Source organism: Zootoca vivipara, chromosome 1 (genome assembly GCF_963506605.1).
Source record: "Zootoca vivipara chromosome 1, rZooViv1.1, whole genome shotgun sequence".
Taxonomy (NCBI): domain Eukaryota; kingdom Metazoa; phylum Chordata; class Lepidosauria; order Squamata; family Lacertidae; genus Zootoca; species Zootoca vivipara.
The window spans coordinates 134,945,356-134,968,631 of NC_083276.1; the positions used below are offsets into that span (position 1 = coordinate 134,945,356).

At 44.4% G+C, this 23,276-nt stretch overlaps 1 protein-coding gene across 7 annotated transcripts in view; it reads right to left on the bottom strand.

Moving 5' to 3' along the window:
- Positions 1 to 2,461: 2,461 nt before the first annotated feature.
- LOC118097390 (UDP-glucuronosyltransferase 1-6-like) overlaps positions 2,462 to 23,276 on the bottom strand; it is a 35,810-nt gene continuing 14,995 nt past the window's right edge. For 2 of the 7 annotated variants that reach the window (XM_035140231.2, XM_035140213.2), the window contains exons 2-5: positions 14,264 to 14,395; positions 12,239 to 12,326; positions 10,442 to 10,661; positions 2,463 to 8,917 (exon numbers count right to left, since the gene is read on the bottom strand). In XM_035140231.2, coding sequence (XP_034996122.2) covers positions 8,620 to 8,917; positions 10,442 to 10,661; positions 12,239 to 12,326; positions 14,264 to 14,395 — 738 coding nt within the window. In that variant the 3' untranslated portion in view covers positions 2,463 to 8,619. The other 5 variants (XM_035140252.2, XM_035140241.2, XM_035140195.2 and 2 more) reach the window with 5 other exon arrangements.

The window sequence follows — 23,276 nt, forward strand, 5'->3', positions numbered from 1 at the left end:
ATAAAGGACAAAAGTGGAAAGGACCTAACAGAAGCAGAAGACATCAAGAAGAGGTGGCAAGAATACACAGAGGAATTATACCAGAAAAATATGGAGGTCTCGTACACCCCAGGTAGTGTGGTTGCTGACCTTGAGCCAGACATCCTGGAGAGTGAAGTCAAATGGGCCTTAGAAAGCACTGCTAATAACAAGGCCAGTGGAAGTGATGGTGTTCCAGCTGAACTATTAAAATTTTTAAAAGATGATGCTTTTAAGGTGCTACACTCAATATGCCAGCAAGTTTGGAAAACTCAGCAGTGGCCAGAGGATTGGAGAAAATCAGTCTGCATCCCAATCCCAAAGAAGGGCAGTGCCAAAGAATGCTCCAACTACCGCACAATTGCACTCATTTCACATGCTAGAAACGTTATGCTTAAAATTCTACAAGGCAGGCTTAAGTGGACCGAGAACTCCTGGAAGTGCAAGCTGGATTTTGAAGGGGCAGAGGAACCAGAGACCAAATTGCAAACATGCGCTGGATTATGGAGAAAGCTAGAGAGTTCCAGAAAAACGTCTACTTCTGCTTCATTGACTATGCAAAAGCCTTTGACTGTGTCGACCACAGCAAACTATGGCAAGTTCTTAAAGAAATGGGAGTGCCTGATCACCTCATCTGTCTCCTGAGAAATCTCTATGTGGGACAAGAAGCTACAGTTAGAACTGGATACGGAACAACTGACTGTTTTTTGCCATGTTAACTCTTGAAAATAATCAGGAACCAGGAACCAGCAGAGTACAGTAGTCTAGAGCAGGAGCCATGGGCAGCTGTGGAGTGGGGCAGAGCAGTTGCCCAATCCCTGTGGAGAAACCATAATCCCCTGATCCCCAGATTTCATTTTAATTATTTTTAGGAGTATTTTTAGCATTTCTAGAACCTGAGATATGAGGTGTCATTCTTCTCGTTCCTTTGTGGGAAACTAGTCTGCTCCCACCTTCTTTTGTCACCCCTCTGGGACAGCGGAGGGTAGAGGGGGATCCCTTCTAAGCAGGGATGGGGGAGCTGAGGAGCAGCTCTCTTTCCCTCCCCAATTGCTCCATGGTGGCGATCGCTGGGCTGTGCCAAAGAACCGCCTCAAGGGTAGCTGCTATAACCAGGGATAAGTGGCTAGACAAGCAGGTTTGCTCGAGCAACGGCAGAGAGCAGCTTCATAATCTTCCAGTCTTGAGCATTTAATTGGCCTAGGAATTGTACCCCATATTCAGTATCTCTTTGCTGATAGTTAATTATGCATTTCCTGTAATTTTGTCCTGACCGTCCCTGCATACCAGCTGAGTCTCTGGGCAAAATAAATGAACCACAGAAGGTTGCTAGGCAACAGAACCTCAGGGCTAACCAGTGGATGCTCAGTCTCTGGCATATCCTCCTGTGGAACTGAGGGAAATGTGAGAGGGAAACCACCATGCAGGCCACAGGCTTGGTCTAGTCTAGTCCATCCCAGCTCGTTTGCATTACTACCCTGCCCTCTTTTCCCCACCCTTCATGAAGGATAATTTGGCATTTGCAGGACCCTATTTCACAGCCACCCACTTCAATTCCAGAGCCATTAAACTAGAAGGCAACAAAAGACCACCTCCCTGCTGCAAATGAGGCCCTCCGTCCATTGGCATTTTCTTCCTGCCCTGAGCAGCCCATGCAAATCTGCACTCTGGTGTCCTGGAAGACCCACTTCACTATAGAGGGGGCTTATGGGAAGGTTCTGTCACTGTGGTGGCACATCTGCTTTACGTGCAAAAGGTTCAAGTTTCAAACCTTGACCTCTCTGGCTAGGGCTGAGAAAAATTCCCTAACCCCTCTCATCTTTAGTGATGGGTGGGGAGACTTGAGTGCTAAAAAAGCAGGTCAAGGGGGCAGTTTTTCTGAGCAAAATTCTCTCCCTGCTTTGTAATCTTATCGCAGGTGGAGGGGGGTGTCTTCCTCTGCCACTGAGGGGGTTGGTAGAAGATAAGCAAGAGATTCTAGGAAGGGTAGCAAAATAATCTGAAACATCTCAGCATGCAGAATCCTTCCACAAACCTGCTGTTTATTCTGAATTACCAACACTTTCTTCATTATTATTTTTACAGGGTGCTATCTACATGAGAGGGACACGGGTGGCGCTGTGGGTTAAACCACTGAGCCTAGGGCTTGCCGATCAGAAGGTTGGCGGTTCAAATCCCCGCAACGGGGTGAGCTCCCATTGCTCGGTCCCAGCTCCTGCCGACCTAACAGTTCAAAAGCACGTCAAAGTGCAAACAGATAAAAAGGGACCACTCTGGCGGGAAGGTAAACGGCGTTTCCGTGCACTGCTCTGGTTCACCAGAAGCGGCTTGGTCATGCTGGCCACATGACCTGGAAGCTGTACGCTGGCTCCCTCAGCCAACAATGCAAGATGAGCGCCGCAACCCCAGAGTTGGTCACGACTGGATCTAATGGTCAGGGGTCCCTTTACCTTTATCTACATGATAAACTAATTTACCTGTGGCTATGTATTTATTTTTGCACACATACACTATTACATTTTTTTGGTGCCATTTTAGCAGCATGGTTTTTTAATCAGTCTTTAATTTGCACAAAAGTGTGTGTATTTCTGCAATTCAAAAGGGGTTTCAGTGCAAGGCTGAATGTGTGGTCCCTGGAGCCGAATTGCCCAGGGGTGAAAAGCTGATGTGCTTATTTTGTTTTTTTTAGAAAGAGCTAAAGGATAACAAGAGGGAAGGAGGGTGTTTAAAGGAACCCACTCAGCAGCTGATTGCAAGAGTTCAGGGAGGGAGATAAGAGACCCTAGCTCCCTTCCCGGCCCGCCCCCTTGCCCAGGCCTCCATTGTTGTGTTTCCCCAGCTGACATGTGACTGGCTGATTAGATTATCTGTCTGAAAACTAGAAATTGCTCCCTTTCCTTTCCTAAAGAACCTGCAGAACTGTGAGTTGAACCCCATAAAAACAGGATTTTTTTCCCTTTGCAAGGCAAGCTCAACAACTTTGAGCTGATCCTCAAAAATGGAACTTTCCCCCTTTGCAAAAAAACTGCACAACTGTGAGCTGATGCTCAATAAATGGGGCTTTCCCCATTTGCAAAAGAAGCTGTACAACTTTGAGCTGATCCCAAAAAAACCCAGGGCTTTCCCCCTTTCCTTCTCTAAAAAATTAGGTGCGTATTTTGGTCAGGTGCGAAAAATACGGTAAATTATTGAGCTTTAAAAAATTGATCTAAAATGGATTTTTAAATTGGCATGTTCATAATTGGGTATTTCCTGCCAACTCAGCAAGAGTGATATGCCACAGTCACCAGTGTGGACAGAATATAAAATGTGTGGAAGGTCAACTACAACAGAGCAACGGAGCTGATTTGGTATCACCAAGAGCCCCCAGTCTGCGCGTTCAGATAGTGAAAGCCTCCTCAGTGACATCCTACCTGGCAGCTCCTGAAGTTCCCACTCAGCCAGCTCAGTTCTGCTGGCCCTCCCTGCTGCCTGCTGGGTCCAGGAATAGTGACTATGGGCCTCCCAATGGAGGCAGAGATATGCCAACACACATCATTCTCACCCTGCTGAGGTTATTCTAGCATGTGATAGAATAGAGAAAATTGGGTTTGCAGGTAGACACAGAAGGAGACCATTGGAAGAGCCCCTCTTGTAGCCTTCTGCTCCTCAATTCAAACATCTCCCTTAAGAAGGTTGGGGCTCTCTGTGTTGCATTTCAGACCTGTAAGCATAAAATATGGTGGGAATCTGGAGAACGTTGGCATTATTGATTATCCCAACCACTCTCAACCTAGGGCATTTCCAGACAACCTGTTTATTGAGCATCCATCCTGATTTGTTTGCAGGGAGGCTAGATTATTTTTTTGTGGCTGGGATAGCCCAGTGAAATGGGCAGCATATAAACAAGTAGTTGTTGCTGTTGTTTGGGGAGGTTGGGTGGTCTGGATCAAGGCAAGTCATCCCAATCCTAGGTGTTTCTCCAAGAGTACACCCTGATTACGCCATGGAGAAGGAGATGTCCTGAGTTTACTATTTCCTCTCATGTTCCACTGCCAAATCTGGTCAGGTAAGTTTGGGGACCGAATGTCAGCCTTCAGGAGTATTAATAAAAAATGGATAAAGGAAGAATCAAGGATGTATGGTTCCAACACAGATAAAATGTATCTAAGGTTTTCACCATCATGATACCCAGGGTGGCCCATTCTGGTTCGCCATCACAGGCACACACACACACACACACCTGCCCAAACATTGCTTATTGTGGTTGCACCACTGCAGTAGATTCCACGGAGCTCACAAGATCTTGGCAGAAACCACCATGCAGCTCAGGGGTGGCCAAGCCAGGCAGGGTGACCGTGGGATTCTGCCACTCCAGGAGGGTGCTTCAGTCTGCCTCATGGGTGGGCCAGCCCTGGTGAGACCAACGTGTAGAAAGGTGCTACTTTGTGCACACAGAAAAACAGCCAAATTTTATATCTTTACGAGAGTTTAAGGCTATGTGCAACACTCTATTTTCTATCTACATAAAGAGTAAATTCTGCTAAGGGGACATGAAGAATGGCATACTCGTTGCCGGTTTCAAAAGAATGCCAGAAATGTTCCTATCTCCTGAGGAATGCTGGAACTGGATGGAAGTCAAGAGGTGTACATAGCATATGCTTTGATCTAAGTACAAAATATCTCCAGAGGTGCCCAAGGTTGTTTTGCCAATTCCCAAATCCAAAACTTATAACTATTTCCAACTTGCTCTGAACCAGTTTTCTACCCCTTCCTTCCTTCACCAGTGCTGTGTTCTAGGAAAAGATGTAGCATATCAATATTTTGACAAAGTCCACAGGCCCTGACCAGCACATGAGAACCAGAGAGCCTCTTGCCTTCACAAAGATAAAAGCTACTATGCAGAAGCCGACTGACATCTGTGGCAGGTCTGGTTTAGATCTAAGAAAGCACACTGTGACCTAGAAAAAGAGAAAAGTGATATTTAAATACCTCTGCTGACTCGCAAACCAGCACTGCACAAGACAGATGTCAGTGAGACAGAGGGCGGGTGTGAAAAATGCAGGTTATAAATTCTTAGGGAAAGACTTCAAATGAAATGCCAAGATTGATTTATTAGGACCAATTATCTTTACTCGCCCCCCTCCAATTCATATAATGTGCATCTATGAAATTGGCTGAATACAGTTGTAAGGAATGTTTGGAGCAAATGTATCTTTCCCACTCACATTTTTTTTTAATTTTCAGTTGAGTATAACATTTGCAAATTCATTGCTAGGTTGCAGAGACCTTCCTGACAAATACTTCAAATCAAGCAGATAAGATCTATGAATCGCATCGGAGTTGAAGGTTGCTAATATATCACTTTTGGATGAAATCTGCGGGTGGGAAGACAGGAATATTTATCTTCTTTCTCCTTCATATTCTTCTCAAGACCGGATATCAGGGACTTCTGTTGCCTTGGAACTAGAAGCTGCTGCTGCTGCAATGCCAGCATTGTGTCAGATGTTTATCTGTGTCTCAGCTGTTACCATGGGACGCGGGTGGCGCTGTGGGTTAAACCACAGAGCCTAGGGCTTAGTCATGCTGGCCACATGACTCGGAAGCTGTACGCCGGCTCCCTCGGCCAATAATGTACCTTTACAGCTGTTGCCAGGAAACAAAATGTTGACCAGAGAGTCTGGCAGGGATGAGAGGGAAAAGAAATCAAGTGACAACTACAGTATTTGCTTTAAGGAAACTGGAATGTTCTCTGCAAAAAACCAAAACCAAACAAAAGGCCTGGCAAAGTGAGGCAGTATCTGTTTCAGGTAAGAAGAAATTAGTGGTGTGACTGGTGCCATTCATTCTTCTTATACTCCGAGATATACTTCTAGATAGATATACTTCTAGGATGACCAATTAAAGGTAAAGGTAAAGGGATCCCTGACCATTAGGTCCAGTCATGACCAACTCTGGGGTTGCGGCGCTCATCTCGCTCAATTGGAGTAGCCACAACACCCTATTGGGTGGTCCATCTGACAGGGTGCAATTGGGCTGAGGGCATGCCAATCAAAGAGTCAGATGGACCACTATTTAAGCGCTGCACTGGCCCATCGAAAAAGAAGAACTACACAATATTATTTGAGATTTATTTGCAGAACAGCAGTCACAGAGATCAGCAGAGTTTAATTAATTAGCAGGGCACAGTGATTCCAAATGGGGGAGAAACTCTTACTTTAAAGGTATGTTAAATACAGTTAGGAGACTGATCAAGGGAAGTAAGAGTACCACTCTATTCTGCCCTGGTCAGATCACACCTGTGCCACAATTTAAGGAGGGTATTGACAAGCTGGAACATGTGCAGAGGAGGGCAACCAAGATGATCAAGGGTATGGAAACCAAGCCTTATGAGGAACGGTTGAAGGCGCTGGGTATGTTCGGCTTAGTAAAGAGGAGACTGAGAGGAGATATGAAAGCCATCTTCAAATATCAAGAGCTGTCACATGGAAGATGGAGCAAGCTTGTTTTCTCCTGATCCAGAGGGTAGGACTCAAACCAATGGCTTCAGGACACAATAAAGGAGATTCCAACTAAACATCATAGACTCTTAGAGTTGGAAGGGACCCCAAGTGTAATCTAACCTCCTGCAATGCAAAAATCTCACAAAATTATTGTTCCATGTTTCTGAATATCTCTCTGTCTCTGTCTCATAAGACTAGACATAATGGACACCTAACGAAGCCAAATATTGGAGGATTCAGAATAAAGTACTTATTCACACAGGTCATAGTTAAACTATGGAATTCCCTCCCCCAAGAGGCAGTGATGGCCACCAACCTGGAAGAGGATCAAACATGTTCATGGAGGAGGAGGAGACTCCCAATGGCTACTAGCCATAATGGCCATGCTCCGTCTCCACAGGTGGAAGCTGTCTTAATTCTGAATACCAGATGCTGAAACCCACAGGAGGGGAGAGGGCTCTTGTGCTTGGGTCCTGGCTTGCCTGTTTCCCACGGGTATCCAAAGTGACTACCATGAAAACAGGATGCTTGGTTAAATGGACCACTGGCCTTATGTTTCTATGTACAGGATGTTTCTGAAAAGGGCCCCTTATAGACAACCAAACCAGCAGCATTAGTAAGGTGCTCACAAGGATGTTCACTGTCTTCTTAATATTACAGGAGATGCTGTCACAACAACATTTCTGAAGTCGGAGGGGAAACAGGAGTTTGTTCTAATGTTCTAATTAACACTTGTAGCCAACAAACACAGCTGTGCTGCCATTTCAAAGGGAGAGGGTCATCTGTGAAGGCATTTAGGTTTTGAAAGTGACTTTAGACACCAGTAACCCACTCAACTATCATGGGAATGGCTCATGGATACCATTAATAGCCAACCTTTTCAGGTCCACCAGCAAAGCAGGCTCCACTTTAAATTTTAAATTTTATTGCATATGCCCATCCTGTCCTCCTCCTCCTCCTTATAGCTATCTATATATATACTGTAAATGTAAAAAGGGCACGTGGGTGTGTCTCCAGCTTTCACCAAAACCACTTGACCGATTGCGTTCAAATTTGGACACAACGTCACATGCGAATATGCGAGAAACCATATACCGTTTGCGTAGACATATGTCACACCAGTGCAAGGTAAAACCCCGTTTTGTGGACCTCAAAACTCAGGCAGCAGACCCTGCCGGGCATGCTGGGAAAAGAAGCAGGTTGCAAAACAGCGCCCTCTAGTGGTGGCTACACTGGTAATGCACCTAGAAAAGCTTCCCTCTCCAAAACACCTCGCCTTGGCTTTACAGACTAGGCCGAGAGGAGGCCTGGGTGGGGGGTGGGGGAGGAGGGGGCGGGATAGGTCATGGGTTGGGACAGGGTGGGGGCAGTAATAGGGATGAGCCACAGCAACGCATGGCAGGGTACAGCTACCAGTAGTTGGCATTATAAGGCCATACTTTGTTCTTCTCTTTCCAGGATGACTAGATGGAAAGGAGGGGGCAGGGGGTTCCTATGGAAGGCGGCATTCTCATGAGCAGCTTTTATCAACCCTGTGCAATGAGCTCCACTTGCCAGAACCCGCTCTCTTACTCAATTGTTAAAGGTAGCCCAGCTATCTTCCTCTGCTATCTGAACATTTTCATTGTGTTTCCCATCTCTCTCTTCCTGTTAAAACAACCCTCCCTCCAAAACACTGGTGGCACCACTGACCCCATTTGTGGGTCCCGACCCATCAGTTCAAGATAAGTTATGCAAACAATTGATTCCCCAACAGATCAATTGACTACAGAACTGTGGGATCTGTACGGAAGTTCACAGGTCCCTTGGCTATCAAATTGCTTGTTCATTGACTAAAATAGTTTGAATGCATATATAGGCATGGAAGTGACCTTGCAAATCATCATGTATGTGTTTTTAAGAGCGCCTGCAAATTGGAACTGAGATTGAGGAAGGATGCTTTACAACAGCGGTAGACAACATAGTGCCCTCCAGATATTTTGTACCACAGCTCTTGTCATCTCTGACCATGCTAGCTACGGTAGGTCTGATAGGAGTTGTAGACCAAAACCTCTGGAGGACATCAAGAGCAGGACCCAATTTCTTCTCTTCCTCTTCATCTTACATGCCCCACCCCATTTCAATGTGATTTTGATTTGCTTTTCTTGCTCATCCTTCCACTTTTACAAAAACACTTTCTGCAGCAAAACAGGCAGCACTTCAGTGAGATAAATAGGGCAAGGAGTACAACAGCCAGGAGGAAGGCCATGACGTCAATAGAGTGATACTGGATCCAGTTGAGGTCATGTGCTGCTGGCCTCAAGTGGGGAGCCCCCTTGTGCTTCATCACAAACTCCACCCAATGCACCGCAAGATCAAGAGGTTCAATGGGCCTGTCCAGGTGGAGAGCTGAGAGACGCTGGATGTTCTCTTTATACCTAAAAGAAAAGAACCTCTTTAGGAAATAAATATTACAGGGAAATAAAACACACAACATAGAAGCAGATTTCCAAAGCATTTGAAATCCAAGTGGAGTTGATGCCATTCTCTAGTTTATATTACTGAGGTTATTTTCCCATTACAAATGTGGATCCCCTGGGCAGCTGAGACCTCCACTGCATAGAGGCTGGACATGCTGAGAGACTGGGGACATGGGATGCAAACCCACCCCCCTGTTCCTACGTGTCTCCTACGTGACAGCTGCTGCTAATCGCAGGTCCTTGGAGATAAAAATGGAGAATGATGCAGTGTCCAGGAACTTCTGTGGGGCAATGATGATACTGGTGACCACCAGCAGGTGGCAGTTGGAGGAGGGATGATCTCAGTCCGTATCTCTTAAACACACCCGCTGACAGAATGTGGCCTGCTGAGGTAAGCAGGAGCTGGCAGGTAGTCAAGAACAGTGCCACTTCCCAATGTGGAGGGAGACGCCCCCTGCCTTCACTGCTGCTTCCTGACAGTTCCTGCAAGGGCGTCCTTTTCCATTCCCTTCAGTTGCCCCACAGTGACTGTGTAAACCCCCCTACTGGAAATAGGATTGTATCAATCAGCACAGGGTTGTATGAATCAACAACCGGCAGATTTGCTGGCTAGCTGTGGCAGATACAGCATTGCCAAGGAGCAGAGATGGAATATTGTGCAGGACAGTGGTTTGTGATGCTTACGGAATGCTTTCCAGATCAACCTGTCTGTGAAGGAACCCCTGCACAATGCCTTCCTGGAAACTCCTGCGCATTTGGAGGATTTTGGAGAATACTCCAGGGCACTTGGCTCACCTGGAGCACTGGCGCGGCTTCTTGGCCCTTCCCCCCGCCCCTACTTATTGTCCCCTTGGGGGAGCTAGCAGCACACATTAGAAGATACTCCAAACTCTCTTGCAGCTGCTCATTGTAGGGAAAGCTATCGTTTATGGAACGTTGCCATTACTTAACTTTTCATAGATAATACTCTGATTAGCTTCTGAGAATGCCATGGTCTAACAGAAGACATATTTAAAACCACTAGTGTAGAGGACCCCAGAGTCCAGGTAAAGAATCAAAGCAGTACAAACAGAAGAGTTGTTTAGAAGAGACTTTCTTCTTTACCTGTCACCAGCAGCAGTGTACAACCCCCCCTGATTTCAGTGACGAGCAGTGGCTCCACCCCCTTGCAGTGCCCGAATCACCAAGCAACCTCTGTGCCGTCCTCAAGCTCCCATCCCACCAGGAGGTCCACCCCCCAGCAGCCACCCTACAGACCCCCATGGCACCCTGCAACCCTCCCCCACGCCCGGTGCAGAACACTCCTGGTCACCAGGCCTTATTTTATTTCCTCTGAATAACCAATAACTGCCAGTGAGAAAGACAACAATGCACTGAAGAAAAGAAGAAAGAAAATTTCCATGGTATATTTCCTTGCATATTCTGATTTTAAATGTACTTTGGGCCAACCCTAAAATGAGTTTTGTACTCCTCATTACTCACTTTTTATCATAAATAACAGCCTTCAGTGCCTCAGATAAATCCTTGGAAGTCATTTCAACTACATTCAGAGTCACTCCTGCTCCTCGAGATTCCATCCGCTTTGCATTGTCCATTTGATCTCCAAAAAGTGGCATCAACACCATTGGTACTGCATTGCAGATCCCCTCATAGACCCCATGGGAGCCAGCATGAGTGATAAAGGCTCTGGCTTTTGGATGAGCTGTTGAGGAAAGAGCAGGGGGTGGAGAAATACCAACAGGTTGTTTATTCTGCTAACTACAACGTATCTAGGCCTAGTTTTAAAATTGCATTTTTATGGAAGCAGCCAATTGATGTTCAAATTAAAAAGCTTTATGATTAAGCTGATCTCCTTGGACTGCTACGTACAGTCTAGCAAAATGCCTTTCAGAAGGATAGCACAGAACTGTGGGAGGAGAGAAGTGGCCCCCTTCTAGGCCATCTAGACCAGGGGTGGGGGCCCTTTGTCAGCCAAAGGATCACATTCCTTCATGGACAGCCTTCTGGGACTCCAGACCAGTGGTGGGTCCTGCCACTCTCCATCCAGGCAAGGAAGAGGTGCTATCACAGTTCAAGGACACAGTTCAGCCAGGTAGGGAGCAGAGTAGGGCCAGTGAAGGATGTGGCCTAGGGGGCATGGCCTGTGTTGAGTCCTGAAAGCCAGATAAAGAGGCTTGGGTTCTCCACCCCTGATCCCTCAATTCAATATAAAGGGTGGAGACCCTCTGGCCTGAGAGTCAGATTTGACCCACCAGATTTGGCCTGTGAGGCTGTTTTCTTCAAACCACACCCACCTGCCCCATACTTGACACCACATGTAATGTCAGATGTGGGACAAGCAGAGACGCAGAACTGAACATCAAGTGATGGGCAGGGAGCCCCGTCTTCTTGGGATCAAGCATGCAAGAGAGTTCTCAGGTGCACCTGTAGAAAGCAGGATATCAGCTGCCTCCAGTATCATGTCTAGTTTGGTGCTAAAGTCCATTAATGCCAATGGTACTTTGGTCAGTCATTGTTTTCGATAGAACTGAATGCAGTTTTCACTCCAAGTAGTTATGGGTAAGGATGAGCAAATCAGTCAATTTTGGATTCTCCAAGTTTCTCATCTTACCAGTCTTATGTTCAGTTCTCCATATTTCTATGCCAGTTTGCGATTATTATTATTATTATTATTATTATTATTATTATTATTATTATTCATCATGAAAACTCGCCAACGTTTTAGTGTGAATTTCTCCTAATATAATGGATTCTTGTAGGTTATTTTTACTACTTTGAGCATTTTAATGCATTCCTCACCATAGTATATAAATTTTTGTACATTGCTTGCATTGCAGAATTCGGAGCAGTGTGAATTTTGAAGGACGGCTGTGATTTAGTTCACAGATGGTTTTGGATAGTGCGAATGAAGTAAGCTTGCCTTTCAATGCGAACTGAATCAAATTTCCCCCTCACCCCTATTTCACGGCTCACATTTTGGCATCTGTGCCCACAGTCCTTTCATCCATTTCCTTAGTTTTTTATGCACACTATGAGCATAATGCTCCAGGCAGGGTTTTCTTTTCCTAGCCCAGCTTTTACAGCTACAGGGCTTTGCTATGAGTGTACATGACCAAGAGCAATGTGGGAGCATGTCCATCCAACATCACATCACTTTACACTTTGCTAAACAGTATTTAGATCCACTCTCTCATGGTATTGCTAAGATGCAGCTAATGGCATAGAAGCAGCATTAAGTGCTGGTTATAGACAACAATGTAATTCCTGTCCCAGACATACCAAGCAGATCATTTTGTGGTAGCCACTTCACAAGCTTTGTGTTCTTTGCAAGATTTGGGGGTGTTTCTCCTGTATATCTCCATAGTACCTTCATGAGGAAGGAAATACATAGATTAGGAAATAGATATTTTCACTTCAAACACTTACAAAAACTTCAAATTGCACTTGAACAAGCATTCTCTCCTATCTCTTACGTAGGGTGCAATGCCTCTTCAAAGAGCCCCGTTAGTTGGAAAGGTGGGATATTGGTTAACATAAATAAGGTACTGCCTGTATATAAAAGAATGGAAGTACATTTCTAGTTTTTACCCATACATAAGTTTAACTGAAGGGACCCAGGTGGCGCTGTGGGATAAACCACAGAGTCTAGGGCTTGCTGATCAGAAGGTCGGTGGTAAGAATCCCTGTAATGGGGTGAGCTCCCGTTGCTCGGTCCCAGCTCCTGCCCACCTAGCAGTTCGAAAGCACATCAAAGTGCAAGTAGATAAATAGGGACCGCTCCGGCGGGAAGGTAAACGGCGTTTCTGTGTGCTGCTCTGGTTCGCCAGAAGCAGCTTTGTCATGCTGGCCACATGACCCGGAAGCTGTCTGTGGACAAACGCCCGCTCCCTCAGCCTATAGAGCGAGATGAGAGCCGCAACCCCAGAGTCGGACACGACTGGACCTGATGGTCAGGGGCCCCTTTACCTTTAAGTTTAACTGAAGAATGAAATATCAGCTGTTATTATTTTTCCTAGGGGTTATGAGTGCATATTTGTATCCTTTTGTGTGTGTTTAATTTTTATTTTTATGCAATTGTATTATGTCCTATTTATTTCTTTTTTAAACATGTTATTGAATAATATGATTTCAATTAAATAAATAACAATAAGTATTTCTAAAAGAATGGACTAAAATTAATACTTTTTTAAAAAAAGGTTAGTCCTATTCTTTATCTGAAACATATATCACCTATCCTTAGAGCAGTACTATTCCCAATTTACTGATGGAGAATTCATGCCTCCTTAACACCCAGTGACTGTGTTTGGATGATCATATCTCAGCTTCACAGGCTGAGATACGAACAAGCCTTTTGCCCCTGCTTGTTTCTTCCACACCACCGTGATGCCCTCCAGATGTTCTGAACCACAGCTCCTATCTGTCCTGACCATTGGCCACACTGGCTGGGGCAGATGGGAGCTGTAGTCAAATGCATCTGGAAGCCACCAGGTTTAGGAAGTCTGACATAGGGCAACATGATGGATGCCGCTGAAGCAGCTCTTTCTTACTTTGAAGAAGGATGATGCAAGCCTGGGAAATCAATTTATTATTGACTCCTCAGCAGTCAATGAGAAGTATTCTCAGAGTAATGAGGGAAGAAGTCTCATGTTATGGTAGCAAAAAAAATTGCAGAGGTGGTCAAATTCCACCAGTTTCTGGACTGGTAATTGATTAACTAACATGGTTATACTACAAGCTATCATCACTAAAACTTTTTCCAACAGATGTCTCTAGCCTCTGGATTTCAGATAATCTTTTAGCCCACCCTCCCCAACTTAAAGAACCAAGACCTAGTCCATATGACCTGAAATTTAGTTGCAGAATGTTGGTTATGAAGATCAGCAGGGTTTTCTGCATTGTTCCACTTGCGGTTGCTGTACAATTAGGGGAACCCGCCGAGGGCTCAGCTCTGGCAGCTTTATCTGGAATGCAGCCAAACGTGACAACTGTCAGATTCACAGATTGTTCCCCTGTTGTCTTATTGCAGCAAGATCAGCTGTAGCTGTGCTTTCTGTAGCTTTTGAGCAGGGACTGAGTCAGCAGCTGGCATCTAAAGTACCATGGCAATATCTCTAAAGAGCTGTATGTGAACAGCTTCCCAGTTCATACTGTGTCAAGCTGCAAGATTGCTTGTTGGACTGAGGCAAAGGGTTGTGTGTCAACTTTAGCTTCGGAGCTGCTTTTAAAGCAGACAGCAACACATGCATAATGGACCAAAATATTTAACATCCTACGTGAATAGAGGTTACCATTTTTCCTTCTTACCGTCTGAGGTATTGTTCCAAACGCTTCAGCTATTTCCATAGCTTTTTTCATTGGAATTTCAGAAACCATTGAACCCAAGGAAAACACCACAATGCCATGTTCGCCAGAACTGTTTACCATGGCTTCAAATTCCTAGGAAAACAAACAAACAAACAAACAAACTTTTGGTGAGAATTCTGTGTCATGTGGGAATATTTTCATCCCTCCCAAAAAGCTAAAAGAAAAAGTAACCTTTGCTGGGTAGGTAAGAGTGTGTGTGTTTAAAAACATTAGACCATTTCTAGGACCAGATCTGTCGGGGGGGGGGGCAGTGTCGGGTCCAGGACAAACCCTTCCGTGTAGGTCCTGCTGCTGCCCCCTTCTCTCCTCTGCCCCTCCCCAGCAGGGACCCTTCCTCTCCCCTCCACTTACTTTTGCTGTTGTTGTTTTGCCACTGCTGTAATAGTGGCAGCCTCTCCTCCTCCTCCTCCTCCCCCTCCTCCTCCTCCTCCTCCTCCTCCTCCTCCTCCTCCTCTCTCCCCTGCCCTGGCTTACATTTTTCTTTTGCCCCTGAGAAGAATTGTCCTAGACCAGCCTAATAGTCTACCTGCCCTCCCATTCAGTCTTAGACATTGGTCAGGATATTGAATTTCAGGAATCTATGCAGTGGTACCTCGCAAGACGAATGCCCTGCAAGATGAATTTCTCGCAAGACGAATGCGTCTTGCGATCTGATGGTGACTCGCAAGACGAATTCGTTTTGCGAAAAATTCATCTTGCACATCGCGGTTTCCCATAGGAATGCATTGAAATTTAATTAATGCGTTCCTATGGGCAAAAAATAATAATCCAATGCATTTCTATGGGAAACCGCGATTCGCAAGATGAATTTTTCGCAAAACGAATTGACTCGCAGAACGAATTAAATTTGTCTTGCGAGGCACCACTGTAACAGCATATCATATGTGTTCATTCATTTAGGATATTTCAAATTGCTCTTCATCCCAGAAGTAATCACAGAGCAGGTTTACAACAAAAAAACACAAATGCAGGTAAGTACAGCAACCAATAAAAATAATAAATAATAATAATCATACACAATAAAGTTTCCCACATCAGCAATGCAAGTTAGCAGGCGGACATAAATATGATATAATAAGGCTGTTCTCTAAGCTCAGCTAAGGTATTAGGCATTAGGATTTATAAGCCCAGGGCCTCTGTGCATATTATTTTAAATTTGCTGCTTGGTAATTGCATTGTGCCTCTTGATTCCAATATTAAGTCTCCCTTCCAAGTACTAACCAGGCCTGACCCTGCTTAGCTTCCGTGACCAGACAAGATCGGGCATGTTCAAGGTAGTATGGCCACAGACATTCTGATATTATGTCAAAAGGGAGATGGGTACATCTACTGTGAAATATCTCAATCCTAATCCCTTTCTCATGCTCCATTTTTAAAGTGAAGTTTTGAACAGTCTTGGTAAGGGGGAGTGGAGAGGTGGACTCCAACCTGAGTCAGTGGATTTTCCTTTGCACAGTTTATACCCCCAATGAAGACCATGTTGGGCATGATAGGCCTGGGATATTCAAAAACAAAGTCATAGCGCAGAAGCCAAATTGATGCATGACTATAAAGGTCTGTTACTGACATATCTTGGTGCAGGAATTCCTTGTTCAGTGTTCTATAGGGTGAATAAAGAAAATAGCATATCACGGATTCCAGTGAGCTGATTAAAAAATTCTTCACTCTCTGGTTAAAGTTCATGTGATCTGTATTGCCTGAGAAAATTTTTGGGACAAAAGAATGTGGGTTTGGACACTGTGTTGCCACAAAGTCTAAACCGCATGGAATTCCCCGCAAGTAGTAAATAGAAGGAAGGGATAAATACTCAGCCAAGATCTGCCCACATGGAAACACTGGATCCATAAATACAATGTTGAATTTGGTTTCTTTAAGGTAAGAAATCAGCTCTTTGTTGTTTAAAAGCTGCTTGCAATTATTATATAGAAGCATTGTAATATTTCTTATTCTTGAAAATGTCCCAGTCATTCTTTCCAGGAAAGGCTGGCGTGCAAAAATCTTGTGACCAAGCTTTTGGAATTCTGCTTTCAAGTATTCCTTTGAGTAGGGCACAGCAAATGTTTTCATTGTATAATGTACAGATGACTTTATCCATAAGTTCGTCTCAGGAGCAACGACAACTACTTGGTGTCCTCTCTGCTGAAGGTGTTCCATAACTGGATGGATACTGAGCCAGGCACTGCCATCATTGGGTATTACCAAGACCTTTCCTCCACCCGTAAGGCTCCAGAAAAAGAAAGTAAGCAAAACACATGCAGGTAGCTGACAAATGCCTTGACGCATAGAAATCTTCTGGCTGGTTGCATTGTGGCGTAATTCTAACCCAAAATGAAATGAATGTAAAAAAACCATTGCGAACAGCACAGGAAACTAAGCCTCTTGTGAGCCTTTAGCCCTACAGTGGTACCTCGGTTTATGAACACAATTGGTTCCGGAAGTCTGTTCATAAACTGAAGCATTCATAAACTGAAGCGAACTTTCCCATTGAAAGTAATGGAAAGTGGATTAATCTGTTCCAAACGGTCCGCGGAGTACTTAAACTGAAGCGTTCATAAACTGAAGCGAACTTTCCCATTGAAAGTAATGGAAAGTAGATTAATCCGTTCCAGACAGGTCTGCGGAGTACTCAACCTGAAGCGTACTTAACCTGAAGCATGGGTGTAATTGGCTCCGGAAGTCTGTTCATAAACTGAAGCGTTCATAAACCGAAGCAAACTTTCCCATTGAAAGTAATGGAAAGTGAATTAATCCGTTCATAAACCGAAAATTCATAAACCGAGGTTCCACTGTATCTTCTTCTGCAAATATTTATTTTCTGTGGCACATTTATTAAGGCAGTGTGGAATGTTTAAATCTTGGTCAAAGGTCGGTTTTGCAAACCAGCCTTGATTGGGTGATAAGGAGTCAGCAGGCTGCCTGCTTGCATAAGTGTCTCTACTACCACTTCTGTACTCAGCAAGTGACTTCCATCCTGTGGCATCACCAACAGCTTCCCACTTCCAGCACAATGCCACAAACAGAAAAAAAGGCAAGGCTAGCAGCAGCTGGCTGAGACATTGAATTCCTCCTTCCTATCAAGGAATCATGGAGCCCTGAACTCGCTCTACGCTTTGTGTGCCTAATGTATGAAAGCAGATGTTGCAGAATAAAACACTGGTGCAGCCCACTGGATCACAGATTCTAAGCATCAAGTAACTGTTTAATGTGTTGCCTCTGCTGAACCTCTTGTTAGGACAAATAGCCCATATATCAAATTATAAGAGCAATTTCAACTGAGTTGATGTTTTAAACGGCTCAGGATCACAGTACCTCAAGGACTGCTTATCTCAATATGAACCAACCCAGATCATGCAATTCATGTGCCTTCCTCATGTGCCTTCTCCATGAGAGATCTGGAGGGTGGCAACATGAGAACGGGCCTTTTCTGTAGTGGTTCCCTGTTTGTGGAATGTTCTCCCCAAGGAGGTTCATCTGGTGCCTTCATTATACATTTTTAGGCACCAGGCAAAAACATTCTTTATCAACAAGGACTTTGGTTGATTATGGTAACAGTATGCGTCCTTTTAAATGTGTTTGTGGAAGCAGGGTTATTGGTTTGTTTGGGTTTTGTTCTTGTTTTGTTATGTACTTTGTGGTATTATTCTGTGCAGTATTTTTATGCTGTGAACCCCCATGAAGTCTTCAGATGAAGGGTGTTATACACATTGAATAAACAAAACAAAATAAAATAAACCCTCAAAACCCTTTAGCCAGCAAATAAAATTATTATATTTTCTTTAAATCAAATACTCAAAACTAAAAATATATATAGTAGGAATAAGCAGTACAATCCAGTGATCAAAACTTGGGAAATACTCAAAGGACTGTTCCACACAGGAGTTTACCATCAATTTTCTGTAAGTCTTGTGTTTTAGTAGAGGTTCCCCCCCCTCAATCTCCATTTGACAACATTCTGAGCAAAAGCCCGCACCATCCCCCCAATTTCCATTTAATCTAGATTTCCCATTTCCTAAATAATTGGATAAGTAAAAATGACCAAGTACAAAACCACAGTTGCTGATGGTGTGGAAGCTCCTTACAGCGCTTGGTGTGTGTGTGTGTGTGTGTGTGTGTGTGTGTGTGTCACATGGGTGGTTTCCTTTATCACCGCATCCCCTACATTTTGCTGCTCACCTAAACAATTCTTGGGTTTCAAATAATGACGACTACGGTTCTTGAAGGTAGATTAGCAAAGATACCATACATATGTTTCTCCTCTTGCGGATTGGATTACCTTCTTCACTATCTGTTCTGTTGTATACAGTAAGCCCACAATTTACACAGGGGTTATTACTCTCAGAAAGAAAGGAAGGAAGGAAGGAAGGAAGGAAGGAAGGAAGGAAGGAAGGAAGGAAGGAAGGAAGGAAGGAAGGAAGGAAGGAAGGAAGGAAGGAAGGAATTACCTGCATCACCGTAAGCAATGCTAGGCTAGCATTTCTGCTTCTACCCTTGCATCTAAGCAACAGCTCAAAACTCCTAGCTACGTGGGGGACTGTTTCTCCTATCCAAACTCACTTTCTGTTTTTTTCACGAACCCTCAGTTTGCTGAATGGCATTTTCAGTAGTTAGGTAGGTGATCAGCACAGCAAAGGACAGTACCAAAGCTCAGGGGCAGAACATAAACCTGATGGGGAACATGTTTCAGGCTCAATCTGTGGTGGTTAGGGAGTAGAACTCAGCTGAAAGAGTACCAGCCTAACCAGTTTCTTCCTTGGGCCTTTCACGCACAGTCCCCATCACTGAAGCAACATGGACACTCAAGAATGCAGTAAGATAACAGGCTTTTCAGTTCTGAATAATTAATTGGAACAACAGAGTTTTTGGTGCATGAACAAACCGGAAAGTGCCTTAGCTCTTCTCTAAAATTATTATTGCTGTAATCTACCACTTCATTTGCACTAAAGAGTTGGTGGTAATGAAAAAAATAAAGGCTTTGTTCCATCAATGGAGCAACTAGGATATCTATGTACTGACACATAAAGAGATGCAGAATAGGAAATATCATTCATGAAGGATAAGGCAAGTGCCAGAAGGTCCCGAAAGGCAGCAAATAAACAACAATTTCACCATAAAGAATTGCAAACCTTGTATAACGGCTTCTTCTGGGCACAGTTAATCCCTCCAATGAAGACTATGTTGGGCATCACCGGTCTGGGGTAATCAACTGCAAAGTCTCGTCTAATTAGCCAAATGGATGCCTTACCAAAAAGTTCTAAGAGTGTAATTTTCCTTTGCAGAAATTCAGTTGCCAGGTGTTCATATTTTCCATAAAATGAGTAACAATATAAAGAAACTAACATCGACATTAAAACATTCTTCACACGCTCAGTAAATGTCATATGATCTGAGTAAGTTGTAAAATCCTCTGGGAAGTAAGAAACGGGGCTTGGACACTGAGCAGCTTGGAAGTCCAAATGACATGGAAGTCCACGCAAGAAGTAGACTGTAGGCAAGGAAAGATATTCAGCAAGGATTGGAGCGCAAGGCAGCACAGGATCTGAAAACACAGCATCAAAGTTGCTCTGCTGGAGGAATTGGATGAGTTCTCTGTCGTATAAAAGATGCCAACAAGCAGAAACAAACATGGTAGTAACTTGAGATACATTTATATACAACTGTACTATGTTCTCTAGGAAATTCAGATTCTTAAGAGCATGCTCAGTCATCAAACTCTGAAGTTCCTTCAACTTCTCCTGGGTGTAAGGCACGGAATGTGTTCTTACAGTAAAATGCTCAGAAGACGTTTGCATGACCAAAGTGTTTTCTGGCATCACAACCACAACCTCGTGACCCTTTTGCACAAGCTTCTCTACTGCCATTTGCATGCTCAGCCAGTGACTTCCATCTTGAGGCAACACCAACAGCTTCCCACTTTCGGCACAATGCCAGAAACAGAACCAAAAGGCAAGTCCAGCAGCCAGTTGAGACCTTGAATTCAGCCCTGCCATCGTGGTATCAAGGAGTCCTGACTTCCTTACACTCTTTGTGCCTAATATATGAAAGCAGATGTTGCAAATATAACATTGGTGGAATCACTCATACTAAGCATCAAGTAAATGTTTAATGTGTGCCCTCCACTGACTCCACTTTTATCAGGACCAAGGGCTGATCAATAGTTGGAAAATGTCCAGACAAATAAAGGCTTTCTCCAATTGTCGATTTCCTGTGAATTTGTTCTTAGTTATGTGAGCAAGGTTTTTAATGTGTATACATCAACCTCAACAAAATGGCAGCCCCAAATTCCTACACATTATTCCAGATTTTCCCAATCCATGGATAATCCAGGAGGAAAAATGGCCCAGTAGAAAACTGTAGTCACTGCTGATAGGGAAGCTTCTTTGGTGGAATCTACACACATATAAAAACTGTTCTGAAAATGCTTTTTTTAAAAGCATTGTTTTAAAATACATTGAATTTTCCATAAGGCTCACTATTGCCATCTAGTGTCACATTGTATGTTGTTGTTGTTGTTTAGTCGTTTAGTTGTGTCCGACTCTTCGTGACCCCATGGACCAGAGCACGCCAGGCACTCCTGTCTTGCACTGCCTCCCGCAGTTTGGTCAGACTCATGTTCGTAGCTTCGAGAACACTGTCCAACCATCTTGTCCTCTGTCGTCCCCTTCTCCTAGTGCCCTCAATCTTTCCCAACATCAGGGTCTTTTTTCAGGGAGTCTTCTCTTCTCATGAGGTCGCCAAAGTATTAGAGCCTCAGCTTCACGATCTGTCCTTCCAGTGAGCACTCAGGGCTGATTTCCTTCAGAATGGAGAGGTTTGATCTTTGTGCAGTCCATGAGACTCTTAAGTGTCCCCTCCAGCACCATAATTAAAAGGCAGCAATTCTTCAGCGATTGGCCTTCTTTATGGTCCAGCTCTCACTTCCATACATCACTACTGGGAAAACCATAGCTTTAACTATACAGACCTTTGTTGGCAAGGTGATGTCTCTGCTTTTAAAGATGCTGTCTAGGTTTGTCATTGGTGATCAGGCACTCCCATTTCTTTAAGAACTTGCCATAGTTTGCTGTGGTCTACACAGTCAAATGCTTTTGCGTAGTCAATGAAGCAGAAGTAGATGTTATTCCGGAACTCTCTAGCTTTCTTCATAATCCAGCACATGTTTGCAATTTGGTCCCTGGTTCCTCTGCTCCTTCGAAATCCAGCTTGCCCTTCTGGGAGTTCTCGGTGGTCACATTGTATATTGCACTTAAAACACACTTAAAACATTTTATTTGCAGCTGTATAGTTGAGTCTTTGGTGCACTTTCTTTTTTGGGGGAAGGTAGTTTGTCATGTACCCCTCTGGGTAGGAGGGGCTTTTATTTTCATACCCCTTACCTGTATATGCTGCTCAGCTAAATACAAACTAGCCATTTTGTTCTCATTGACCAAAATGCTGCTGCACACTAAAGGCACAACAAAAACACATCTGAAGTCCATAACTACTGTAACAATATATAACAACAACAACAACAACAACAACAACAACAACAACAATAGCACGGAGGTCTTGTGCAGGCCTGCTCTGGCACAGGAAGCCAGTGTTAATTCTGTTTAGAAATATATACCATGTCTCTGCAAAAAGAAAAGAAAAACACCCCACAAGCCTCTATTTTGCCCATCATCAATTGGCTTGAGCTAGTACTTATCTGCCCCCCCCCAGTTTAGTCATCTGTCCCCACCCCCTACCCCCCTTTGCAGCCACCACAAATCAAGGGCTCTGTGACTTTGCTACTGCCTCTCTCTGTTCGATCTCCATTCCGGTGAGCAGCAGCACTTCCACTGATGGGAGGGCACTTCTTTCACACACACAACACACACACACACACACACACACACACACACACACACACACACACACACAGAGAGAGAGAGAGAGAGAGAGAGAGAGAGAGAGAGAGAGAGAGAGAGACTGCAGTATTTGATTCATAAACACATTTCAGCTTTTCAAACTAAGCAAATCCGCATTCTGAACCAGGTAACTACAATATCACTGATTTCAAAAGTTATAGCAACCAGTTTAGTAGGCATGTTTGTTTAAAAAAGTTGGATTTTCAGATTGTCAATTTGATGTAATTGTTTAAGCTGGTCCTCTCCTGTGATTTTTTTAAAAATTGCTTTGATTTAAACCAGTCCCCTCTGCATTCAGGCCAGTAGTTCAAGTTTGTGAATAGCTATGTGAGAAGGAAGCAATCCTCCTCCCCATCAAAAATATCCACCTATAAGCAATTGTCCTGAAGCAAAATATTTGGTTGATGAGTTCAAATAAATCTTTAACACGTCTTCCTGAGGCTCCTGCCCAATTCTGTGGGTTTCCTGCAACATTTCCCTTTTGTGTTCGTCCTCCTCCACCCAGCCAACATCCTAGAGGCAGGAGTGTAGGAAGGGAGGGGCGATGGGGGCACTCTGCCCCGGGTGGCGCTATCCCGAGGGCGCCATGGTGGCTGCCCCCCTGCCCACCCCAGAACGTGTGCCAGCCCCGCCCCTGCCTCCTCTCCGCCCCCGGTGCCGGAGTATGAAGCTCTGCCACTGCCTACAGCTCCTACTCCTTAGCTTCAGGAGTGCCACCTTGCCTTCCACATTGAGGGGGCCCAGTGTCATGCGATGTCACATCATGCACCCCTCTACGTGTCCCACAAGTGCTTGCTTGGAGGTGAAGAATAGAGTGCACAGAGGGTGATCTTCACCCTCTGTGCGACCCGCCCAGCACTGCGTAGGAATCTCCCTATACTGAGTCAGACTAATGTAGCCCAGTATATTCTGCATGGACTGGCAGTTGCTCTCCTGGGCTTCAGAAAGGGGTCTTTACCTGCCCTACCTGGAGCTGCCCCAGGGGAATGAACCTGGAATCTTCTGCATGGAAAGCAGGTGCTCTACCACTGAGCTACAATAAATTATTATTGATATACAGAAAGACG